Genomic DNA, 27599 nt, shown 5'->3' with positions numbered 1-27599 from the left:
AAAGACATAGACGCAGACATATTCATACAAAACTCTCTCTCTCTCACTCACACACACACACACACACACACTCACACACACACACAGCGCACTCACTCTGCCCCCTGTACACACATCCACACAAACATACACACGCACTCTTTGTCACACACACCCCTATACACACATTTACACACACATGCACACATACAGAGCCAGCGTCAATATTAAAAAATTTGAATAAAAGTCCAGTTGGGATCTACCTTTGATTGATTATGTTTTTGTTATAATCATTATGCCTAATCCTGCTACTGCGAAATAGTTATAATTTACTCTCAGTTGTTCAATCTTTCATCGTTCTCCCTGTTCCAACCTCTACCACAGTTTTATGTCTCTTTTTTGGTTTCAGTCATCCCACCACCCCTTCCCACTGCCCCACCCCCCATGCCCCACCCCCCTGGCCGCACACACATGCACTACTACCCCCCCCCCCCAACCCCCCACCCCCCTCCCCAACTACTCCCACTGTCTGATATCAACTACCAGTGAAAACTAAAGGAACAAAAAGCCAGCGTCTTACTGTGCCTGCGCCTGGTAATACTCAGCAAGGTTCTGCAGAAGGTCGGACCCTTTCTTCGTCTTGATCTCGTTCACCTTGATCAAATACTGACACACACAAACACGCAACCATTGGAGCACGTTGAATAGAAGTTTAATAATGTATTTTATCTCTTAAGAGAAACTGCGATGTATTTCTTTTTGGCGCATCAAGTAAAGTGTGTTATCTCTTACCAGAAAGTGCATTGCATTTCGTTTTTGTCGCAACATATTTCTCTGTGTGAAATTCAGGGGTGCTCTCCCTAGGGAAGACAGTGTCGGCAAGGTGCAGCGCCAACCTTTTTTTCTTCTTCTTTTCTTTTTTTTTTTTTTCCTGTCTGCAAGTGTGTTCATTTTACAACCAAATCGGATTTTTCGACAGAATTTTCACGGGGACAACCCTTTTGTTGCTGAGGATTCTTTCACGTGCAACAAGTGCATGCTGCAAAAGGGATGTTAGTTTACTGTCTTATCCGAATACGACTATCGCTCAGACCACCGTTTCAAGGTCTGGTGAAGAGGGGAGAAAAATTCCACGTCCATGTAAGGAGACACGAACCCGTAGACATACGCTTCCCAGTCAGGCGTTACCACCCGGCCACTGCTTCCCCACAAGTGGTCATGTATTGTACTGTATTGTATTGTATTGTATTGTATTGTATTGTATTGTAATGTTTTTTTGTGTGTTTTTTTCCTCAAGGCCTGACTAAGCGCGTTGGGTTACGCTGCTGGTCAGGCATCTGCTTGGCAGATGTGGTGTAGCGTATATGGATCTGACTGAATGCAGTGACGCCTCCTCGGGCCACTGATACTGATACTGATACTGTACTGTATTACTCTTTCTGTCACAACAGATTTCTCTGTGTGAAATTTGGGCTGCTCTCCCCAAGGAGAGAGTGTGTCGCAACACTGACAGCACCACCCTTGTATTGTATTGTATTGTATTGTATTGTACTGTATTGTACTGTATTGTATTGCATTGTATTGTATTACTCTTTATGTCACAACAGATTTCTCTGTGTGAAATTTGGGCTGCTCTCCCCAAGGAGAGAGCGTGTCGCTACATTGAAAGCGCTACCCATTTTAAAAATTTTTTGCAATTTTTATTAGTTTTCATATTGAAGTGGATTTATCCACAGAATTTTGCCAGGGACAACCCTTTTGTTGCCATGGGTTCTTTTACGTGCTTTAAGTGCATGCTGCACACAGGACCTCAGTTCACTGTCTCATCCGAATGACTAGTATCCCGACCACCACTCAAGGTCTTGCAGAGGGGATGAAAATACTGCCGGCTGTGGGATTCGAGCCAGTGTGCTCAAATTCTTTCGCTTTCTAGGCAGTCGCATTACCACTTGGCCAACTCTCCACATGGAAGCTCACAATACAAACATGAAGTAATACTCTCAAGAGACATGCACACATTCCATGATTCAAAGAGATCAAATAACATTATAATGTCATATCTCAGAACATTTTACACATGTAAGAACATTATCTCTCAAGAGACATGTACACATTTCATGATTCAAAGAGATCAAATAACATTATACTGACATATCTCAACACATTTTTCACATCGAAGAACAATTCAGAAGAAAACAAAATAAACAGTTAAAAGTATATCAAAGAGTGATGAAGAATCCTAAAACAACTAAAACAACAACACTTAACTAACAGTTTCTAAATTACACATGTTCATTTGTGATGATTACCAACCTAACAAAGTACTGGTGTTCTAAGACCAAAAATATGCCGACAGAACATAGGCAGCCAACAATGACACCGACTTATCTCCATGCAACAAAGAAAACCTTTGATCTTACATTTTAACAATCTCAGCATCATACACACTGGGACAGGTGAGATTTGTGAATACACAGACAATCTGATTCTCATTTATCATAAAACATACACTTTGATAACATTTCGAGTCAATCAACAATATAACAGAAACGAGAAAGTTTTCTCTGGACCCAAAGGACAACCACCACTCCCCTCTAGCGAACCCACAAAGGGAAACCACTCTGTAATGACACTGTCAAGTTCTAAAACAGTGGAAGGGAACAACAGCCGAGTGGTTAAAGCACTGGACTTTCAATCTGAGGGTCATAGGTTCGAATCTCAGTAATGGCACCTGGTGGGTAAAGGGTGGAGATTTTTCCAATCTCCCAAGTCAGCATATGTGCAGAACTGCTAGTGCCTGAACCCCCTTCATGTGTATATGCAAGCAGAAGATCAAATATGTATGTTAAAGATCCTGTAATCCATGTCAGTGTTCGGTAGGTTATGGGAACAAAAACATATGCAGCATGCACTCTACTGAAAATGGAGAATGGCTGCCTACATGGCGGGTTATTAATGGTCATAAATTTTAAGCCCACTTGTGTACATATGAATAAACATGGGAGTTGCAGCCCACAAGCGAAGAAGAAGAAGTATTACACAGTGGTTCTGCTGCACAGTGCTTCTGCACTATAACTATTTCTATTCTTTTACAAACACAGTCAGCAAACCCCAGTCTGAATGCTTACCTCACACATCTGAAGCTGAAATATTTTCCTCTCTTTCTCCATCTCATCTGCTATCTGTAAATACATGAATGAATACATGAGTGAATGAATGAATGAATGAATGAACAGTATGTTTCTACACGAATGAATGAATGAATGAATGAACAGTATGTTTCTTCACGAATGAATGAATGAACAGTATGTTTCTACACGAATGAACGAATGAATGAACAGTATGTTTCTACACGAATGAATGAATGAACAGTATGTTTCTACATGAATGAATGAATGAACAGTATGTTTCTACACGAATGAATGAATGAACAGTATGTTTCTACATGAATGAATGAATGAACAGTATGTTTCTACACGAATGAATGAATGAACAGTATGTTTCTACATAAATGAATGAATGAACAGTATGTTTCTACATGAATGAATGAATGAACAGTATGTTTCTATACAAATGAATGAATGAATGAACAGTATGTGTCTACATAAATGAATGAATGAACAGTATGTTTCTACATGAATGAATGAATGAACAGTATGTTTCTACACAAATGAATGAATGAATGAACAGTATGTTTCTACATGAATGAATGAATGAACAGTATGTTTCTACATGAATGAATGAATGAACAGTATGTTTCTACACGAATGAATGAACAGTATATTTCTACACGAATGAATGAATGAACAGTATGTTTCTACACAAATGAATGAATGAACAGTATGTTTCTACACAAATGAATGAATGAATGAACAGTATGTTTCTACACGAATGAATGAATGAACAGTATGTTTCTACACGAACGAATGAATGAATGAACAGTATGTTTCTACACGAATGAATGAATGAACAGTATGTTCGAATGAATGAATGAACAGTATGTTTCTACATGAATGAATGAATGAACAGTATGTTTCTACACGAATGAATGAATGAACAGTATGTTTCTGAACAGTATGTTTCTACACGAATGAATGAATGAACAGTATGTTTCTACACGAATGAATGAATGAACAAAAGAACAAACTCTGTGTTTTTCTGCTGAAATCCCAAATGAACAGCTCTCTGTCCACCACAAAAAGCATTCATTAATATCCCAGCCCACATTCCCTAAAAAATAAAGTGAATAAACTCAATCCACAAAAAACAACCAAAAAATACACATTAGATATCCGGATTCATGCAGTTAAACCAAAAAAAAAAAAATCCTTGTTATAATGTCAACAAACATGAAAACAACGTATCTTTTTTTGAGTTTAAACAAGAAAACAACAAACAAACAAACAACAAAAAAACCTGTCCGTGACAACAACAGCAACAAACTGCTGGTTTCTTCAATTTCATATTCTTCATTTTCAAGACATCATATTCTTTATTTTCAAGACTTCATTTTCATATTCCCTACTTTAATTCACATTCAGTGAACTGTCAAAGTACATGCGTGTTTTTTTACTGTAACATACTGATACTTTGTTCATTTTTATCACAGCTGATTAACAACTTAAGAGACCTCACCTCTAAAAATGTTTATCAACTGGTTTCCCACTCAACGCGGTTTGAACTGATCAAAATTAATGTCCTGTTATGTTTCAGTGAATCAGGACATTTAACATATTGTTGTCCATGTGGATGTACAAAACTAGATGATCAGTCAGTCATTCTGTTCACACACACACACACACACGCACACACACACACACACACACACACACGCACACACACACACACACACACACACACAAAAGGTATGGCAGCAGACAATGAACTGACCTCAGCTCCAGAGATCTCTGTGCGAACCATGCCTGCTTTCTCTGCCTGCTGCTTCTTCTCCTTCTCTATTTTGGAGCTGGAAAAAAAAACCCACATATATGATGACACAAATTTCATGCACGCACACACACACACACACACACACATAAGCATGTGTGTAGAATCATACACATACCTCCATGCACACATATGCATACACATGCATACAAGCACCTCCCTCCCACACAAGACACTCACCCATCCACAAGCCCACCACATAACACACATAAAATGCACAGTACGCACAGAAATGCACACACACTCGCATGCATACACACACACACACACACACACACACTGAAAGTGAAAACATACAGAATACCTACACATGCATGCACTCTCTGGCATATGCACACACAGACTGCCCTTCACAACACAACACAACACACACACACACACACACACACACAAACACCTCTTGAAAGTGAAACATACAGCATACCTACACACACACTCACTCTCTTAACATACAAACACACAGACTGCCTTCACACACACAGACTGATCTTCACACACACACACACACACACACACAGACACACACACACACACACACACACACACACAAACACCCACACTGCCCATCACCCATGTCACACTGTACCACTAACAGCCACTCACAATTTGGCCTCATAGTCCTTCCAGGCCTTGTCAAAGGGTTTCTTCAGATCCCCCTTGGCCCCCTTCAGGTCCCCCTTCACCAGAGCGTCCAGTGGGTACAGCACCCGGTTGTTGAGACCCTCCATCTGAAATGGTGAATGAATCAGGGCTCAAAACACCCACCTGTCCCAGCGTCCTGGACAGCTCTCCTTATATATGTGACCAAGCGCTATGCTTGCTTCAAAAATTGTTTCACACAAAAGCTACAGCAGACGACAGTTTTCACAACTAACCCACGCGCAGAATGTGTGACGTGACTCCCAGTTTGAATGCAAAGCCGCTTACATCATTTTGTTCTCACCAGACAGCCTTATTCCTCGACCAGCGTCGTGGTATGCTATTGGCTGAGCTGGAATCTATGTTTCTGGTCCACCGTATTTAATTAATCTATCTTTTGTCAGATCAGTAAACTACAAGTATTATATACTGGCAGAATCGTCGCGATTCCGTCTTTAAGTCTATTCCATTTGTGTTTGCCTACGTTAAACTGATTTAACGCAGTTTGTAATTTTCAGCGACGAGCTCGTTAAAAATGACCCTATTCAGGTAACTTAAATCAAGATTATAAATTCATCTTAAATAATCAACACTTCATTTTATACTCATTATAAAGTAGGTGTTGAGCTCTTTCTTTTGCAGCTTATCCGACGTAAATCGGTTCAGGAATCATTTAGAAATCTGTCACTGAACACCTTGTAAGAAACACAGTTGTTGTCTGATTTGGCCCAATTAGTGCCGATCTGCTTTGCAGCACACGTGACTGTCTTTGCAGTCCGCTTAACCTGCATAAATTGGCACGGTGAGTGATGAGTGATCACTTTATACCTGGTCAGTCATCTGATCTGAGGAACTCTCTCTCTCTTGCTGCGTCACGAAGCAGTGTGAGTGTGTGTCGTGTGTGTTCCCACAACGGCTGACATCTCGCTACGTATCGCTGCACTGTCTTCTCTTCTTAGTCTTCTCTTTTTATGTCTTTTTTTTAATTATCTTCTCTTCTTATGTCATCTTCTCTTTTTATGTCTTCTCTTAGTTCTTCTCTCACTGTCTTCCTCCTACTTCTTTTCTTAGTTATGTTCTCATAACTATTGTAAATAAAACAATAGAAAGACCCATTTGTGACTGGCCTCTATATGTTCCTGGCCTGTGGGAATTCTTGTCTATCCTTTAATTCTGTAAATCATCATATAGTTTAGTTCTTTTGTACCGTCCGTACCCTTATATACCACTCGGTCAGCTACATATACATACCCACTTATCCAACTGCCTGGGACAACTCTCATAATACCCACTTGTCCAGTGTCTGGGACAGCTTTCATAATACCCACCCATCACAGTGCCCTTGGACAACTCTAGAATTACCCACTTATCCGATTGTTCGAGACAACTCTCATAATACCTACTTCTCTGACTGTCCACTCTCAAAATACCCACCCATTCCATTGTCTGCGACAACTTTCATAATACCTGACTATCTGGGACAACTCTCATAATACCCACTTGTCCCACTGTCTGGGACAACTCTTATAATACCCACCTGTCCCACTGTCAGGGACAACTTTCATTATACCCACTTGTCCCACTGTCTGGGACAACTCTCAAATATCCCACTTGTACCACTGTCCAGGACAACTCTCTTAATGCCCATTTGTAACTGCACAGGACAACTCTCAAAATATCCACCCATCACATTATCCAGGACAACTCTCAAAAATCCCACCTGTACCACTGTCCTGGACAACTCTCTTAATGCCCATTTGTAACTTCCAGGATAACTCTCGAAAATAATATCCACCCATCTGACTGTCTAGGACAACTCTCAAAATACCCACTGTCCCACTGTCCAGGACAACTAAACCCTCTGGCAGACAAGAGGAAACGCTCTTTCCACCTGTTCACTGACCCAACCAATTTCTGTCAGTGGACGGGTGAGAATGAGCAGTCAGCTTCAGTGAAGCTTTTGGTTAAAAAAACATGCTACAATGTACTTACTTCAGCCTGCAAAAAAATCCATCACATAATGACATATCTATTGTATGTAAGTAAATACAAAACGCCAAGAAAAGACCTGTCACGTATCTGTCTGTATGCCAGAGAAAGGTGGCAAAGAACCATGAAATACAGAGTGAAACACACCACTTATTGTTTTGAATGAACTAATGTATAAAATATATATATATGCAGATAACATACATATAATAGACACACACACACACACACACACGCACACACACACGCACACACACACACACACACACACACACACACACGCGCGCGCGCGCGCGCGCGCGACTTTATCTAAGACTTCCTTGTTGTTTTGTCATGTTCATTTAATTGTATAGTGACAATCTGAAATAAAACGCTGTTTAAACTAGCTGAAGCATGATCATAACTGCTCCATGTGGAAACACACTTCCTGATCCATCTCACAAAAGTGAACTATTCAGAGGACACACAATCTGTTCAGACGTTCCACCATGAATGACGGGAGAGGAGAGAAATGGCAACAAATCTTAGAATGCATGAACACAAACACACACACATGTGCACACACATATGCAAATATACACACAAGCAAACACATATACAATTTAAAGTCTCAAAACATAATCAACAAACCACAAAAAAAAAAAACACCACAAATCTATAATTGTCATCATCAATGGTGAGTCCATCAATCATCACATCAATTTTATCTGAATCATTTACCAGTTGTTTCATGAGTGAGGCCAACTCCTTGGTGACATGGGAGAACTTGATGAAGGCCTGACTAAGCTCTGGCTCCTGTTCGTGGGTTTCTGCCAGGTTTCCCAGACGTTCCAGATTCTCCGCCAGCCCACTGTCGTTGGTCACGTGCACTGTAACCACACAGCATTGAGTACGTCATTCACACTCCCACAGGAAGTTGACAACATTGTCAGAAATTAAGACATATCAAGGCCTGAATTGGTGTCATGGTTGTAAGATATACACTTGTTCTTGTTGCTTACAGTCCAGCCGACCGCACAGGGCCATATCAATACTGTCAAACCATACAAAATTAATGCTCAACTGCGTCAACACAAAACTGTCACATCCACAAAAAGAACACTAATACAAACCCACAAAATCCCAACCATTTCGCTCCTTGTGGCAAATAAGACTCAGCCATCTGAATTCATCATCCCCAGATTACAAAAAATCGTAAAAACGGAAAACACCATACTTCAAAGTGGAAAAGACAAAAAAGTGTCCTGGCTTGCTTGAAAAATGAAAGGTGTATGGATTGGGAAGGCAGGAAAAAGGAGACAACAGTGAAGAAAGAAAAAAAAAGCAGAAACAAAGAGAGTGATAGAAAAGAGGAAATTTCTAGCACAGAATTTCCGGAAGGTGGGGATGCTATTTATACTGAAAGACCCCTGGCATCCCCACAGGGGACAGGAAAACACTCGTCACGGTTAAAAGCTATCCACTGGACTTATTACACCTCAAAATCATATAGATCAAGGCCTGAATTAGTGTCATGGTTATGAGATATCCACTGGTTTTACTACACCTCAGAATCACACAGATCCAAGCCTGCTTCAGTTTAGGCTGAGAAGGAGGCGTCACAGCATTCAGACAAATCCATATACACTACACCACATTTGCTAGGTGCATCAGCAGCATAACCCAACATGCTTTTCAGACCTTGAGTGCAAGTAAGTATATTTGTGTATCCATCTTGAGTGGATTTTTTTTTTTTTTTCTGCAGAATTTTGCCAGAGGACTACACTTTTGTTGCCATTAGTTCTTTTTCAGTGCACCAAGTGTGTACTGCACACTGGACCTCAGTTTTTCATCTCATCCTAATGACTAGATACTCTGATTTTCCAGTCAAATGAGGGAGAAAGGGCGAGAGCGGGATTCGAACCCAGACCCTCATGGACACTGAACTGGCAGATGAGCGTCTTATCCATTCCACCACCTTCCTCAAGGCATGAATTAATTTTCTGTCATGGTTGCATGATATCCACTGCTCTTACTTTACATCACAATCATACAGATCAAGGCCTGGATTAATGTCATGCTTGTAAGAAATCCACTGGTCTTATTACACCTCAAAATTGAACAAATCAAGGCCTGGAATAGTGTCACGTTGGTAAGAAGTCCACTGGTCTTACCAAACCTCAATATTGAAAAAATCAAGGCCTGAATAAGTGTCAAGGTTGTATGACATATCAACTGGTCTTATCACACCTCAAAATTAGACAAATCAAGGCCTGAATAAGTGTCAAGGTTGTATGACATATCAACTGCTCTTATCACACCTCAAAATTAGACAAATCAAGGCCTGAATAAGTGTCAAGGTTGTATGACATATCAACTGGTCTTATCACACCTCAAAATTAGACAAATCAAGGCCTGAATAAGTGTCAAGGTTGTATGACAACTGGTCTTATCACACCCCAGCGCAGATTAAAGATTTCATGACAAACAATAATCCAGGAACCAAAGTAACACTCTAGTTCACAAGATCCCAATGCATACATCCCCACCCTTAACCCATTCCCTCCACCATTCTTCTGTCTCTCTCGCAACACATACAGACATGCGCACACGCGCGCACACACACACACACACACACACACACACACACACAAATGCATGCACACATACACACACTCACACACACAAAAGCACAACTAAGGAACTTCCTTGTACACAAATGTGGGCAGCTGTGCTGGAAATGGATGATCTCACTGACACTGACAGTAAAATGAAGTGAACTTTTACTTCCTTGTGCACCTTGGAATACTGAAAGCCAATGTCTCAAGTTTCGAGGGGGTTGTTGTGGTTGTTGTTGTTTGTTATTGATGCTGTTGTGAGGAGTAGGGGGAGGGAGCTTTATTGTTATATTTGTAATAAGAGAAAATCATGGAACTCTCAAAATATTGTTGATGCCTCTTTAAAGAACATGTCAAGGCTTTATCTTTAACTCTGATCATTTCTTATTGTAAGGCGCTTGTTTTAACATGTCTGATTGTACTGTTTTGAGCCTTCTGGCTGTAAAGAAAAAAGTACAAATAAAAAATCTGTTAAATTTATTATAAGCAGTAGTAGCACTACTAGCAGCACTAAGAGCAGTAGCAGTGGTATCATTATTATTATTGTTGTTATTGTTGCTGTATTCATCATCATTATAATGAACAAAAAAACATATCTTTTCTTTTTCTCTTCAAATACTGAGTGATTGAATTCAAATCTTTTCCCTTGCTTGTTTCTTTTGACTCACCTTCTGCGCAGTGGATCAAATGGAATGCCGTCTGTTCTAAAATAAACACTACAGCATTGCCAAATCATGAGGTGTGTCTACATGGGGGGTACAACACACGCACGCACGTATGCACGCGCGCGCGCGCACACACACACACACAAAGAAAAAAAGAAAAAATGTGGTGAAAGCATTATAAAAAAAAACAAAAAAAAACCTGAAACAACTTTTCTTGCCAAGATTCATTCCATTTTTACACAGAACACACAGCAGGGTGTTGTTCCACTACACACACACACACACACACACACACACACACATATGAACAGCTGGGCCATCACCATCTATCATTACTTGCAATGTCTGCCTGATACACCGTCATTCTGAACGATGCCAGGCAGCCCTTCCCCATGCAACAACAGTGAGTGTGACAAACGATCAAACAGGTGCACATACCAGACAGACTCCTACAGAACACTCTAACATGAGAAAGAATGCTTATGGGCCAGAGGGGCGGTAACCACTGACCTGAATACTATACTGGTACACATCTCAGTGATGGTAACAGGTGTCTCGAGTAGCTCCCCTTGCCTGTATCTTCATGATTCAGTCAGTCAGAGCTGACCAAAAAGCAAGGGGTGGGTGCTGCCACATGTTATATGATAGTCAGTCGAGTCCGTCTATGACAATCAGAACAGTAGAGGAGGCAACAGCTATCCCGACTATCTGGGTAAGAGTTTGATTATAGTGGAGAGTGTTTTGCCCAAGTTACACCCCCACTCTCTGTACTGGTGGGATATGAAGGTTTTCCACCAGTTGGCGTTGGAATGGCTCCAAAAGGCCAAGCAGCCCCCAGTGCTAAAAGCCAGTGCTATCTTTCCTCCCAGTCTGAGAGTCACAGTCCTTCACAAAATACTGAGGTGTAAATGAATTCCCACAGCAATGGAGAAACCATTGATCATGCAGCTCTCACTTTTGCTACTGGCCCAACTGTAAGCTTATGTCAATCTCTGATATAAGACAACATACATAGTCTGTTGATATTCTCTTTGGCAGACTATGGTCCCTGGATGTCAAAAATCGGATTAATTTCCCTCACCTGATCATTTCTCGCTAGGAGTCTATATACATTCTGTCATTTTCACAAAATGTAACAAGAAAATAAGCAACAGACAGAAGAAGACGGGCCCAAAACAACAACTTTTTTTCTTTTCTTTTTTTTTAACAATAACAAAGGAGCTGCTGAGACTGCCGCTGAGGAACAAACCTGGGGTGTGGCTGTCTATGTATGGGGAGACTCAGAATGAGCAGTTCTGTGGAATGCCACTGAAACTGTGTTGATGATGGGCAGCCAAAAAGAAAGAAAGAAAAAGAAAAGAAACAAAGAAGACTTTTTTTTTAAATAAAAAAGGAAAAAAGATTCATACAAAGTTGGGAGACTGGAAAAAAAGAGAAAGAAAAAGACAGACAAACAGACACACAGACAGACACACAGACAGAGACAGAGAAACATAGGCACACAGACAGAGAAAGAGAGACAGACAGAGACAGAGAGAGAAACACAGACACACAGAGAGAGAGACAGAGAGACTGAGACAGACAGAGAGAAACACAGATACACAGACAGAGAGAGAGAGAGACAGAGAAACAGACACACAGACAGACAGAGAGAGAGAAACAGACACACAGACGGCTGGACACACACACACACACACACACACACACACACACACACACACACACACACACACACACTGACACACACACACACACACACAGGGAGACGTCGGGAGAGACAGACAGACAGAGAGAGAGACAGAGAGACAGAGAGCAAGCTGGTGGGACAGGAGAGCAGAAGGGGAAGAGTGACACTGGGAACTGGGTGATGGAGGAGGAGGAGGAGGAGGAGGAAGGGAGGGAGGGAGAAGGTTAATTAGATACTTTCCCACACTCACTTCCTCACTCCCCAACCAACCCCTTCCCTCTTCAACCTCCCACACATGCGTACAAAAAAACCACCACACCCTTCTCCCACCCTCACCTCTCCCTCTCCCCAACTGTCAACTTCTATTGGTGATTTATTCCATGGACAGTATTTCACTTCCCCTGCAATGTACACTGGACACAAAGCTGTTCCAATGGAGGTCACTGAGAGACAGAGAGAAGAGAGAGGGGGGAAGGTATAGCGGGGAGGGAGGGGGCAGCTAAAGAGAGACAATGACACATAAGAGAAAGGGAAGGGGGGTGGAGAGACTGAGGGAAATTCAGAGAGGCTGAGATGGATGAAGACAGAGACAGACAGAGAGAGAAAGAGAGAGAGAGAAGGAGAGAGAGAGAGGGAGGGAGAGAGGGAGGGAGAAGGTAGGGAGGGAGGGGGCAGCTAAAGAGAGACAATGACACATAAAGAGAAAGGGGGGGAGAGACTGAGATAGGGAGATTCAGAGAGGCTGAGATGGATGAAGACAGAGACAGACAGAGAGAGAAAGAGAGAGAGAAGGAGAGAGAGAGGGAGAGAAAGAGGGTGAGAGGGAGGGAGAAGGTAGGGAGGGAGGGGGCAGCTAGAGAGAGACAATGACACATAAAGAGAAAGGGAGGGGGGGCTGAGACTGGGAGATACAGATAGGCTGAGATGGATGAAGACAGAGACAGACAGAGAGAGAAAGAGAGAGAGAAGGAGAGAGAGAGAGAGGGAGGGAGAGAGGGAGGGAGAAGGTAGGGAGGGAGGGGGCAGCTAAAGAGAGACAATGACACATAAAGAGAAAGGGGGGCAGAGACTGAGATAGGGAGATTCAGAGAGGCTGAGATGGATGAAGACAGAGACAGAGACAGACAGAGAGAGAAAGAGAGAGAGAAGGAGAGAGAGAGGGAGGGAGAGAGGGAGGGAGAGAGGGAGGGAGGGAGGGGGCAGCTAAAGAGAGACAATGACACATAAGGAGAAAGGGGGGGGGGCCTGAGATTGGGAGATATAGATAGGCTGAGATGGATGAAGACAGACAGACAGACGGACACAGAGAGAGGGGTGGGAGGGAGGAGGGGAGGTGGCGAGGGGGCAGCTAAAGAGAGACAATGACACATAAAGAGAAAGGGTCGGGGGGGGGGGGGACTGAAGACAGACAGACACAGAGAGAGGGGGGGGGGAGGAAAGTAGGGAGGAAGGGGCAGCTAGAGACAATGACACATAAGGAGAAAGGGGGGGGGGCTGAGATTGGGAGATACAGATAGGCTGAGATGGATGAAGACAGACAGACAGACGGACACAGAGAGAGGGGTGGGAGGGAGGAGGGGAGGTGGCAGCTAAGAGAGACAATGACACATAAAGAGAAAGGGTGGGTGGGGGGGGACTGAGATTGGGAGATACAGAGTGGCTGAGATGAACGAAGACAGACAGACAGACAGACAGACTTCTTCTTCTTCTGCGTTCACTCGAATGCACACGAGTGGGCTTTTACGTGTATGACCGTTTTTACCCCGCCATGTAGGCAGCCATACTCCGTTTTCGGGGGTGTGCATGCTGGGTATGTTCTTGTTTCCATAACCCACCGAACGCTGACATGGATTACAGGTTCTTTAACGTGCGTATTTGATCTTCTGCTTGCATATACACACGAAGGGGGTTCAGGCACTAAGCAGGTCTGCACATATGTTGACCTGGGAGATCGTAAAAATCTCCACCCTATACCCACCAGGCGCCGTCACCGTGATTCGAACCCGGGACTCTCAGATTGACAGTCCAACGCTTTAACCACTCGGCTATTGCGCCCGTCAAGACAGACAGACAAAGAGTATGGTGGAGGGAACAACCAAAAAGATTGTCCATGAACACAGAACGACAGAAAGAGACAGAGAGAGAGAGGGAGGAGTGGTGGGAGGGAAGTATGAGGGGAGGGGGGGGGGAGTGGGGAGAGAAAACATGATTCCAGTCACATCCATCACAGAGAGAAAGCCAATCAGTATCATCTGTGGCAGCTACCACTGAACATGATGCCTCCCTCCCTCCGCACCCATGCCTCCCCCCCACCCCCCCTCCTCCACCCTCTCTGTCAAAGCTGTGTCACAAAGGTTTCTTGTTTCTCCCAGTCATGTGTGTCTCCGTGTGTGTGTGTGTGTGTGTGTGTGTGTGTGTGTGTGTGTGTGTGTGTGTGTGTGTGTGTGTGTGTGTGTGTGAACACATGCATGAGTGTTTGAGTGTGTGCACATGCATACATATGTATACATGTGTGAAAATGGAATAGCGCAAGCACGGAAAACAGTCTCCCAGTTCAACAGATGAACTGACCTCCTGGTGCCAGAACTTTCTTCATGCGCATACGTAAGAAAAAGATCAAACGCGTGTGTTAAAGGCCCCCCCGTAATTCATGTCATCATTCGGTGAGTTACGGAAACCAGAACATACCCAGCATGCACATCCCAGAAAACAGAGTATGTCTGCCTACATGGAGGGGGGTAAAAACAGCCAAGCAGACAAAAGCCCACTAACAAAGTGGAGTAAACCGCTGGGGTTGCAGTTCTCTTTTCTTTCTTTTTTATTTTTTCCTTCTTCTTTTTTTTTTTAAACAATTGGAGTACTTCATGAATGAGTGGAACTCGATGTCACAAGATAGGTTAACATACTGAATGCAGTAATAACACTTCATTCTTTTGTGGAAGAATGGGTTGCAGTTTTCAGTTTGGGGTTACAGCCCACAAACACAGAAGAAGAAGGAGAAAAAGAAAAAAAACCACGGCTTTGTAAATCCATTTCATTGACATGTTGGCCTGAGGGGAACGGGGCAGAGAGCTCTATGCTGGATCACATGTTTTCCATCCATTCCATCCACACAGCCTCTGGCAAGGGACACTGGGGGATGTGGTGACAGCAAAATCGGGTCAGCAGCATGGAAATGAAGGAACTGGGCGTCTGAATACTAGGGAGTTAAGTGTAACAGGCTTTCCTCATAATGTACTCTCAGGCAATCCCGTTAATGGTCTCATCATTCATCTTGTTCTTCTGTGTCTGTGGGCTCCATCTCTCATGTCCACATATATGTGGACACACACACACACACACACACACACACACACACACACACACACACACACACACACTGCTCAATACAAGGAAATACGCTCAACATGGTTTCCTTAATCTCAAGCAATCCCATAAATGCTCATCCTTTATCGTCATCTTTTTCTTCTATGTTTGTGGACTCCATCTTCCTTATTCACATGTATGCATAATTTCTGCCAGCAAGTCTTTTATGTACTGGATGGGTTTCAGCCTTTCATTAAAAGGCAGCCATACAGTGTTTTCAGGGACCACCCTAATCTACTAGTCACCTTTTTCGTTTACCCAGGCTGCAATTCCTGCACACGCTCCCCTGCATTATCACCCTCTCATTTCCCCTGTCATGATCCAGTTCTATACCCCCCACACCCTCCCCCTCCCTCCCCCCCATCTCCCACACTCTGCCATATGGATGACACAACCTTTAAAAAGCCTATTTATGATGTCCATGGGTACACATTGTGGATCCAATGGCCTTACCAAAACCCTCCTCAAATGAACTACTGATGAAAGGAGACCTAGAGGGGAAGACTTTAGAAGAAGAAAAAAAAAAGCAATGGACTGACAACATCACAAAATGGAAAAGAAGACTGTTAGCACAGACCCAGCCTTTTGACACACCACCCACAGACCTGGAGGAATCTGGAGAACAGTTGTTGTTGTTTTTTCTGAGTGGCACTCCAATGACTATTCACAAAGTAAATGGAGAAGAAGACGAAGACGAAGACGAAGAAGAAGAAGAAGAAGAAAGTTAAACAGAAGAAGAAGAAGAAAGTTCAACAGAAGAAAAGGAAGAAGAAGAAGAAAGTTAAACACATAAAAGGCAGTCCAGCCTAGATATAAACAGGCCTGCACACTTAGCATGACACACAGGGTCTGAATAATCACCCGTCACCCCACCTCCACCAACCAGGGACGGCCAAGGTTTGAACCCAGGGCCTTGTCTGGGTGGTGGATGTCTGACCCACTAACCACCCAGCTGCCATACTCCTGTTTGCCACCCATGATGTGACAGGCAGTTCAGGGCCACTGCTAAGCTAAACTGGTCTGCAGGGTAGCAAGGGCAATGGGGGAGGGGGGGGGAACTAGGAGACTTTGATTTACTTCCCCTTTGATTCAATTCCCTTTTGGTAGTTCTGGCTGTGCTGGGGGGGTCTGCACCCTGCTCAGCTTACATTCACCTTCACACGACAAACTGCTAGCAGTACCATCAGAGACAGTAAACGTCAGACAGCCAGACTGACAGCCAACCAGCCAGCCAGCCAGCCAGACAGGGGGGACAAGATTTCACAGGATTCACCCTCACCCCATAGGGTTTCACGGCAAAACAGATGAACAGATAAAACAGACAGACCAAGAGACAAAAGTGTAGGCAGACAGACACCACCTTTCTTTTTTTACATTTTGGTTCGTAGTCATCATATATCTGGATATCGCACACAGTTATTGGTCTTATTGGTCATATCATTATTATTATTATTATCACCATTATCATTATCATTATTATTACTATGATAAAATATTTTTACTAGTGAATATATCAACTACATTTTCCAGCTTTGGTGAGAGAAAAACATGAAGGGGGACGGGAGGGGGGGTAATCTGCAAGAAATTGGTTTAGAGTTCAAAAGAAATATTAATTCCCAGTGATTTCTCGGAAGGCAAAATTCCAAAATGCCATACGCAGCTTAGTTGTGGATAAAGTGATCTGCAAGGACATCCATACTTGACCCCCCATGCCCCACCTCCCAGCACTCACTACTCACTCACTCTCTCTCTCTCTCTCTCTCTCTCTCAGGTGCAATAGCCAAATGGTTAAAGCACTGGACTTTCAATCTGAGGGTCCTGGGTTCGAATCTCGGTGCACCTGGTGGGTAAAGGGTGGAGATTTTTCCGATCTCCCAGGTCAACATATGTGCAGACCTGCTAGTGCCTGAACCCCCTTCGTGTGTATGCGCACGCAGAAGATCAAATACGCACGTTAAAGATCCTGTAATCCATGTCAGCGTTCGGTGGGTTATGGAAACAAGAATATACCCAGCATGCACACCCCCGAAAACGGAGTATGGCTGCCTACATGGCAGGGTAAATAAATTTAAAAAAAACGGTCATACACGTAAAATGTTACATGTCTGTCTGAGTATGTATGTGTGTGCATCTGAAATCTGATTGAATGACACAGGAAACGAATGATGAGCACCCAGTGGCAGCCGTCAGTCGGCTCTACCCAGGTAGGCAACCTGTGGTGCAAATGTCCCTGTGTATGTAAAGCGCTTAGAGCTTGGTCTCTGACCGAGGATAGGCGCTATATAAGTATCCACATCAATCAATCAATCTATCTATATATATATATATGTCAATGCAGTTTTCCAAAGACCTGACAGAGAAAGGAAACAACAACTCACTGTTTCCAGCATTGTAGACCGCCTTGACGGATTTCTTCATCTTAGTCAGGCCACTTCGATCCATGTCCAGGTTCTGTAACACACAAGAATCAAGAAAAGTCATTCTTTGTTGACTCTCTCTCTCTCTCTCTCTCTCTCTCACACACACACACACACACACACACACACACACACACACACACACACACATACACACACACACAGAGTACATGCACATGCACATGCACGCGCACGTGCATGCACGCGTGCACACATTAGGAACCAACAGAAAAAGCAGACTCCTCTCTCTCTCTCTGTGTTCCTCAGCTGCAAGATTGCACTGGCTTTTACAGCTGCAGCCTTGGGGGCTAGTTGGCCTTTGAGGACCCCATCCCAACGCTGACTATCCTAAAACCCACTTGGCTGAAAGAGTGAAGCGGGGTGGGGGGGGGGTAACTTGGGGCAAGACACTCACCAATATAATCAAAGTCTAGCCCTTATGGGACAGCAGTTGCCTCCTCTGCTGTTCTGATGGTCATAGTTGTCAGACACTGACTGACTATCAAACACTCCTTGGTTTAGGGCTGTGGAAGATGACTTAGGCTGGGGAGTTACAGGAGGGTATAGCAAAACAGTGTCCACCCCCCACCCCCCCCACCCCCACCCAACCCCCCCATGCCCCCCACCCCCCTCCTCCTCCCATCTTTTTTGTCCAGAAGTAGTTTTATGAACAATATTACTTCAAAAGAAAACTACTTTTTTTTTTCTCCAAATCTCTTACAGAGTCTGTTCCAGCAGGATTTTCTCTTTTTCTCTTGTGTTTGGCAGTCAGAAACCCACCATAATCCAACTCTCAACAAACATCATCATCATCATCATCATCGTTGTCGTCACCACCATGATCATAGTGACAATGAATTTTTTTTTTTGTTTTAAACAACAACAACAAACAGAATAATTACAACAAAAATAAGAGCAACAATATCAACAACTCCATTAACAACAATAATAGTAACAGCTTGAAGAGTCTTTTTTTTCCAAAAAGAGAAAACAATTCTCTGTTGTTGTTTTTTTCTTTGCTTGTCTTTGGCAGAAATGGGAACCCCAGTTCCTTTTTGTTTTATTTTTCTCATTAGACTTGCCTTTCCTTCCGCAAAAATAATCCTGCTGTCAGCTCAGCCCTTTTTCTTTCTTTTTTTTTTATTATTTAACTTGCTGTCGTTACTCAAGTGATAAATGATGATATAAGAAATAAAAATAAAAATAAAAGGCAGACAATAAACACACTGTAATACCGATTACATTAATCAACGGCATCCTAACTTGTCAATTTTTTTTAAATTTATTCCGTGCTGTATATGAGCACAGAAAGGAAGTGCAGAGGGTAAGGAGGGGGGAGGTGGACACACAATCCTTCCATACACACACATGGATTATGAATATTTTTCTCTAGCACATGCTTTCTCACATGCACAAATAGTTTCTCTGTCTGCCAGTGTCTCACACACACACATGCGTGTGCACATGCACACACGTGTACACACACACACACACACACACACAAAAAAAAACACCTCCCCACACCCTACCCACCACGCCCCCAACCCCCCCAAGCCCTCCCCCCATCCCCCTAATACACACCCTAAAGTGTTTTACCACTCCCCAGGGGTCGGACAATGCTGCACCCAGCTCCAGATGTGGAGAACATCCCTGCCAGCATTGTCTGGAAACAAGGCCTTCATGCCATGCAATAAAAGTCTCCGCTCTTGGCAGGGAACTTTACACACGCACCCTCTTTCCCTAGGCACTGATAGGGAGGGGGTAGGGAGCGGGGTGTAGAAAGGAAAGAGGGGAACCGTGGGGTAGGGATGGCAGAAGGGACGAGAAAGAGGGGATGGCAGAAGGGACGAGAAAGAGGGGGGGGGGAGAGAGAGAGAGAGAGGGCTGGTGGGAGAGCAAGAGAGTAGAAGGTGTGATGGGAGAGAGTGGAGGGTGGGGAGAGGAGAGAGTAAGGGAGAGAGAGGGAGGGAGATATATATATATATATACAGACAGCCAGACAGACAGACAAAACAACTCCAACCGAACAAACTTCAGCTTAAGGGTGTAGGCGCCAATAGGTCGTTAAAACTCCAACAATCAGACAGACAGAGAGAGAGAGAGTGGAGTTGTGATGGGAGGAAGGGAAACAGAGAGAGGGGAGTTCGGAAAGGGGGCGAGGGGGAGGGGGGAGATCGACAGACAGACAGAGACAGATTGAGAGAGAAGGAAAGAGATACCAAGAGAGAGACAAAAGAGAAAGAGAGAGAGAGAGCGGGAGAGAGAGAGAGAGAGACAAGGTGTGTGATGAGAGGGTGAGAGACAGACAGAAGCTGGAAAGAGAGAGAGAGAGAGAGAGAGAGCGAGAGTGAGAGATTATCCACCGCAGACTCAATGACTACAGACACAGTACCATAAAAGTCACGCAAGATTTTTTTTTTTTTTAATTTAATTCAAAAGAGGGAGGGAGGGAGAGAAAATGATACGGACTGATCACACGAAGGGGGAGAAAACCCTCTTTGAAACAGACACTGCAACTCGGCACAGGCATTAAAGATAACAGGGACCCCGATGGGAGAGAGCTGGCGGGGGGGGAAAACACGATGATGGGCGGGAGAAAAAGTGGGGGTGGCAGACCGACTGAAAAAAACGGACACACACACACACACACACACACACACACACACACACACACACAGTCAGTCAGTCAGTCAGTCAGAGCCAGAGAAACACACACAAGAACTTGCTGTGACACAGAGGCACATACATGATTAGACAGATAGAGACATACACACAAGAACAAAACTGAGACAGTCTCCCTCCCTCCCTCCCTCCCTCTCTCTCTCTCTCTCTCTGTCTCTCTCTCTCTCTCTCACACACACACACACACACACACACACACACAGATAGAGAGAGGGAGAGAGAGAGAAACACTGACACACAGAAACTGCATACACACAGGAACGCACAGAAAGAGAAACACTGACACAAAGAAACTGACTGAGACGGAGAGACACACACACAAGAGCAGACAGAAAAAGACAGAGACACACACAAGAACAAAAAAAAGACAGAGACACAGACACACATAAAAACATTCAGAGACAGCGTGACACACACGAGAACAGACAGATATCGTGAGATACACAGAAAAACACGCAAGGACAGACTTGGACAGACAAGAGACTGACGGACGGACACACACACACACACACACACACACACACACACACACAGAGTGAGTGAGTGAGTGAGAGAGAGAGAGAGAACAGAGAGACAGGGAGGAGACAGGGATAGAGAGAAAGGGCGAGGAGACAGACTGAGACGGACACGAGACGAGAGACAAAGAAACACACACACAGGAGTACAGCCTGAAACATCTCCTCTGTGTGTGTGTGTGTGTGTGTGTGTGTGTGTGTGTGTGTGTGTGTGTGTATTTCTGACAACACACACACACACACAAAAAAAGCTGTCAAACGGGATATTCTGTGCAGCCACAGCGTGATACTGAAGTATTATAGCTTTCCCATCGGTTACTTCCCGCCCTCTCCCACACCCATGTTATGTTATCCAAGTCTCCGTCCGCGTTCTGCTTTTTTTTTTCTCCCCCCCCCCTCCTCTCTCTCTCTCTCTCTCTCTCTCTCTCTCTAGCCCATCTGCTTCATCGGTTTCAGCAAATAAATAACTGTAGTATAAGGTCGAGAGAGAAGCTGGAAGGAAAGGGGTGGGTGTGGGTGAAGGTTGGGGAGGGTGGGGTGGGGTGGGGGAAGGTTGTGGAGGATGTTTGGAAATGTCGTTTCCTTTCCGCATTCCATCTCCCCCCCCACACACCCTCTCCTCCTCGTAACCCCCATCATTCATGCTATCCGCTCCTGCAGCTCTCTGTCTCGCTCTGTTTCTTTTTCGTACACACGTACGCATACACGCAAGCACGCACATACGTACACGTGCATATATACACATTGTAATAATCACGTGTGTGCCTTCGTCGTCTTCAGCGCAATCCCCTACTGTCCCTCTCCGCTAAATCACGCGCCCTTTCAACTCATTTACACCCCCAACGCCAGAAGGTACAGGTCCATTCAGCCTCTCATATCGTGAACATCTCTCTCTCTCTCTCTCTCTCTCTCTCTCTCTCTCAACCGCGCACATACCACTGTCCTCAGTCACACACAGAAACACGCACACACACTGAGACACACAGACAGACAGAGAGAGAGAGAGAGAGAGACACACACACACAACACATACACAGAGAAACACACACACACACACACACACACACACACACAGAAACACACACACACACACACACACACACGCACGCACGCACACGCACACACACTTCAACAACAGTTACAATCAGATCCAATTTAACAACTCTCTCCCTCTCTCTTCCCGCTCCCTTCCTGTCTCCCCCATCTCTTTTTCCATGTCCCTCTTCTCTCTCTCTCTCTCCGCTCTTGTCTCCGCTCTCTCTCTCTCTCCAGCCCCCCCTCCCCAAACCCTCCCACTTTCTCTCTCCCGCCCCTACCTCTCTACCAATCTCCCTCTCCTTCCCTGTCTCTCACCCTCCCTCTCCCTCCCCCTCTTCTCTCTTTCAAATGGACGGGTGCTGTATGGTGAAGCTCTATGTTGATATATATGTTGTTCATTTGGTCCTGTCTTTTTTCAATTATAAAAGTTGTTGTTGTTTTTTACAGTGACTGTTCCAGTGTTTTAAACGTAACTATCGCTTCCGTTTGGCAACCCATGCCACAGCTAATCAGTAAATATTTTCATGGCACAACAAGCATAACTACGTGGTACAGATACGTTTAACAATCTTCATCTGTAGCCAGTGTTGGAATATGTTACATGGTGCACTGATAGATGAATGAACGGAGTTATCATGTGCTGGGTGGCCTGCTGGTTACTATCATTTTTTTCTTCAAAGAAGGAACTTTGTTTTGTTTCGTTATTTGCTTTCACCATTTCATTCGTTTATTATAATGGTTTGTTATAAACTGAAAAGTATGTTGATGCATTCACCCACGTCATAAGGACCTCATGGCCAATGATATTAGAGCGTCAAAGCGTCTCTCTCTCTCTCTCTCTCTCTCTCTCTCTCTCTCACTGTCACTGTCACTATATCTGTCTGTTGTCAGCCAGCCTCCCCTACCTTCTTTACTCTTCCCCTTGTCCATTCTTCCTTCCGCTCTCCACCACGCCCCTACCCTATTGTCCTCGTTGTTATTCATCTATCGCGATATTGTATTGCACATAAGTTCTATGTTTATGTTTGCACATGCTTATGCAATTTTGACGTTGGTGTTGTGAATTGACTCGCTTTTTTTTTTGCTTTTTTTTCCAATTATTATTTATGCCCAGAGGGCTGGATGTAAACAAGTACTTTGTGCTTACTCCTTTACCCTCGTAAAATAAAATTTCGTTTCGTTTCGTTTCGCTCTCTCTCTCTGTCCGCTTCTATCAGACTTTCTCTCTGATATTTTCCCTTCCCGTGTATCTGTGTATTTTTCACAGTGGATGGAGATCAGCAATGACAACATGTTTGATAAATAGGCCACGGCTATAATACCAACCCTTGTGTAATGAAACTTATGACCAATCACGATATGATTGTGTGCTGGGGAAGTGGTAGCCATCATGTGTGTGTGGGGGGGGGGGGGGGGATGGTGATTATCTCTACCCCCGTCCCTCCCCGCCCCCCCCCCCTCTCTCTCTCTCTCTCCTCCCCCCTCCCCCACCCCCCCCCTTCCCCCACACCCTTCCGCCCCCATCGTGTGTGTTGGTTGGTTGGTCATCAAGTTAACTCTGTGTGTGTGTGTGTGTGTGTGTGTGTGTGTGTGTCTGTCTGTCTGTCTGTGCTACCTCGTCACCGTCAGCACACGCTCACTGAACGTTCTCACGGGTAAAACTGCGTGACAGGTGTATTAGTCACTGAACTAATCAGCATAGCTCAGTGTGTTACATGTTATTGAAAATGCCACCCTTCTCTCTATTCCTCTCTCAGTCTCCCCTCCTTCTCGTTACCTGTATCTCGCTCTTTTTCTAACACAGAGAGAGAGAGTAGAGAGAGAGAGACACACACACATATACACTCTCTCTCTCTCTCTCTCTCTCTCTCTCTCTCTCAGTAACCCTCTGCCACATGGACTTTCTAAGCTAATGACAAAGTACCAAAGTTTCGCTTAAATCCCTTAGTCGTTTATTTTGCTTCAATTCTGTTTTTCCTTTCTTTTTCCACTTTTTTCTGTTTTTGCACCGTTTTTGTTCTGATTTGTACCTACTTTGTCACTAGAGCTTTACAGCTAATGACATTAAATATTTCAGTGTTCTCTCTCTCTCTCTCTCTCTCTCTCTCTCTAACATACGATGCTGCACCGAGCTCAAGTTCATATGAACAAACAAACATGCACGCAAGCGCACACATACACACACATAAATATGCAAACACAGAGAGAGAGAGAGAGAGAGAGTATTGCAACCACTTTTCCCACCATACTTATCATGACGCTGTAATTACATTACCTCCTCCTCCCTCCCTCTCCGTACACACACCACGCAGTCCCCCTCCCTAACACACAAGTACATACAATACACCGAACCACTTATCCCTTCTCAAACACTCACACACTCAGCAACACACACACACACACACACACACACACACAGAGAGAGAGAGAGAGAGAGAGAGAGAGAGAGAGAGAGAGAGAGAGAGCAGAAAAGACACACTAGAGACACAGACAATCACACAACACCATAGTATAGTACATAAATTATTACACGACACGACACGACACTACACTGCACACGAATACGCCCGCATTACACAACTCACACTGTGCACACCAAAACGCTACGCCACACACCATTAATCCTGGTCGGTGGAATTAACTACACTGTTATTACAACTATACTGCACGCGCGCGCGCGCGCGCACACACACACACACACACACACACACACACACACAGTGGAACAAACACACGCACAGTGGAACACACACGCACACAAAGACACATAGACAGACACACAAAGACACACAAAGACACAAACACGCACACACAGTCACACACACACACACACACATCCTCCAACCACACCACATCACTCGCAGCCGCACAGAAACACACAACACCCAACGACAATCAAGGCACAGACTTTTTTTCTTCCCGGTCTGTCTGGAATGGAGAACCTCACACACACACACACACACACACACACACACACACACACACGTACCCATCCCCACCCTCTCTAGTCAATGAAACGAAATGTCTGGCCTGTCACCCACATCAACCCACCAACTCGCCCACCCTTACTCGCCCCATTCCTCCCCACTTCCGCTTTGTCTCCATACCCTATCCCCCCCAACTCCACCCCACCACACACACACACACTCTCCATGTCTTCCCATCACTCGTAATTGTTTCGTCCTCCTGCACTGGGAAAAGTCATTCGCTGCACAAGAAATAATAATAATATTTTTGTATCATTGACATGCAAGGCACTGTGTTGTGTCGTGTCGTGTTGCGTTGTGTTGTGTTGTGCTGCTTTGTGTTGTGTTGTGCTGTGTTGCACTGGTGTTGGTGTTGAGAGCTGCGCTACATTGCGTAACGTTCCACCACTGCATTCCAATTTGTTTTTGTGTCATGAAGCATTAGATCATTCATATCTACTTGTTTATTCATATAATATTATTAGAGTGTCATTCTTGTTGTTACAGGGGCAGTCAAAGGAGGATGGACTCTGAGGGGGAAAAAAAAGAAGTAAATCTTGCCACTCGCTTATAAACACCCCTTCTGTCAATGACACAAAATGTCGTTAATTTTAAAACTCAATGAGTGAGACTGCAGACGTTCAGTAGCATCTACAACACAAGTTTTCTTCTTCTTTTTTTCTTTTGATACATACATGCATATATACATACATATATATATATATATATATATAATATATTAATACAAGCTTTCTGCTCCGACGTTTTCTGCACTCTCAAGCCGTGGCCCTCGCTTCCTCTCTGACCTCCTTGAAGAGTACATTCCAACTCCGTCACCTTCGTTCTGCTTCTGATAGCAGAATAATAGAAATCCCTGTCGTAAAGAAGCAATAGAGTCTGATGTATTTCTCTTTTCAGGCCCCCTCATCGTGGAACAAAACTGCCAGAAAATTGCGACATTCTGTCTCGCTGAATTCTTTTAATTTTCCCAGTGCTGGTGCTCGTGTGATCTTGTTCCCCCGATGCATGTTTATGCTGTGGGGAAGCCGTTCGCCATTTATTTGCGGGTGGCGGCCGGGGTGCTTGCGATTGTCGTTTCATTCATGCATGTGTGGTGTGCCTGAGTGCGTGTTAACAGCAGGGATGTGTTTTCTAAGAGGGCGTCGAGGGTGGGAGGCTGGTTTTCAACGTCCAATTGCGCGAGCGTAATCTAACACATGTTTCTGTGGGGGTTGGGGTGCGGAGGTGTGGGGTGTGAGGGAGGGGGAGGGGGAGGGGGAGAAGCAGGAAATGAAATGTAAAGCCCTTCGAGCAGTGTTTCTGGAGAGAGAAAAAAAAAAACGCTACATAAATGTCATGTCCATTCTTCTGCTTATTATTATTATTACAACTAACAACATGCAAAAGGAGTGGTGAAGTCGAGATACAAAAACAAAAAACAAAAAAAGCTTAATATCTCAAAATAAATGAATAAAAAATTATATATATATTAATAACAACAACCACCGTGTAATGCATTGCAGCAGTAGTAGCAACAGTACACACAATTCTAAAAAAAACGCAGCACTGTAGGACAGGTACCAGTGTCCTGACGGCTGCTTGGTGAACAGGAAGGAGAGAGGAGAGGAAGAAGCCACGAGGAAGAGGAAGCAAGTGAAGCTGACTCACCGCTCCACTGCCCAACCTGTCAACCCTCACCCTTCAGCACCCACACACACACACACTTCTCTCCACGCTGCACACCACCACCACAACCTCATGCTGGCCACGCGCACACATGCATGCTGACATGCACAAACACGCAGATATATATGCATGCGCACATGTACACAATAGCAAGCGCGCATGCGCACACACACACGCGCGCGCGCGCATGCACGCACTCAAGCATGCAAAAGCACACACATACACGCACACACACACTGAAACACACTTTTTTTTCTTCGAAATATGCACTGTTTTGTGCTTCATAAACTGGAACAGTATCATGTACAGCAAAAAACATTTCCATACAATCACTGGAACAGCATGTTGTACAGCAATCACATTTGCATATGAAATCATGTACGCACATACATATCACACACACACACATACATATCACACCACACA

At 44.2% G+C, this 27599-nt stretch overlaps 1 protein-coding gene across 1 annotated transcript in view; it reads right to left on the bottom strand.

The window, feature by feature from the left end:
• The window catches only part of LOC143291137 (arf-GAP with SH3 domain, ANK repeat and PH domain-containing protein 2-like), a 117260-nt gene that overhangs the window by 63241 nt on the left and 26420 nt on the right, over positions 1-27599 (bottom strand). The window contains exons 2-7 of the mRNA XM_076600808.1: positions 18248-18320; positions 8275-8423; positions 5530-5654; positions 4870-4945; positions 3108-3161; positions 560-645 (exon numbers count right to left, since the gene is read on the bottom strand). Of these exons, the coding sequence (XP_076456923.1) occupies positions 560-645; positions 3108-3161; positions 4870-4945; positions 5530-5654; positions 8275-8423; positions 18248-18320 (563 nt within the window). The remainder of the gene's footprint in view (positions 1-559; positions 646-3107; positions 3162-4869; positions 4946-5529; positions 5655-8274; positions 8424-18247; positions 18321-27599) is intronic.

Source organism: Babylonia areolata, chromosome 16 (genome assembly GCF_041734735.1).
Source record: "Babylonia areolata isolate BAREFJ2019XMU chromosome 16, ASM4173473v1, whole genome shotgun sequence".
NCBI lineage: Eukaryota > Metazoa > Mollusca > Gastropoda > Neogastropoda > Buccinidae > Babylonia > Babylonia areolata.
This window is presented reverse-complemented; position numbering and strand designations above follow the sequence as displayed.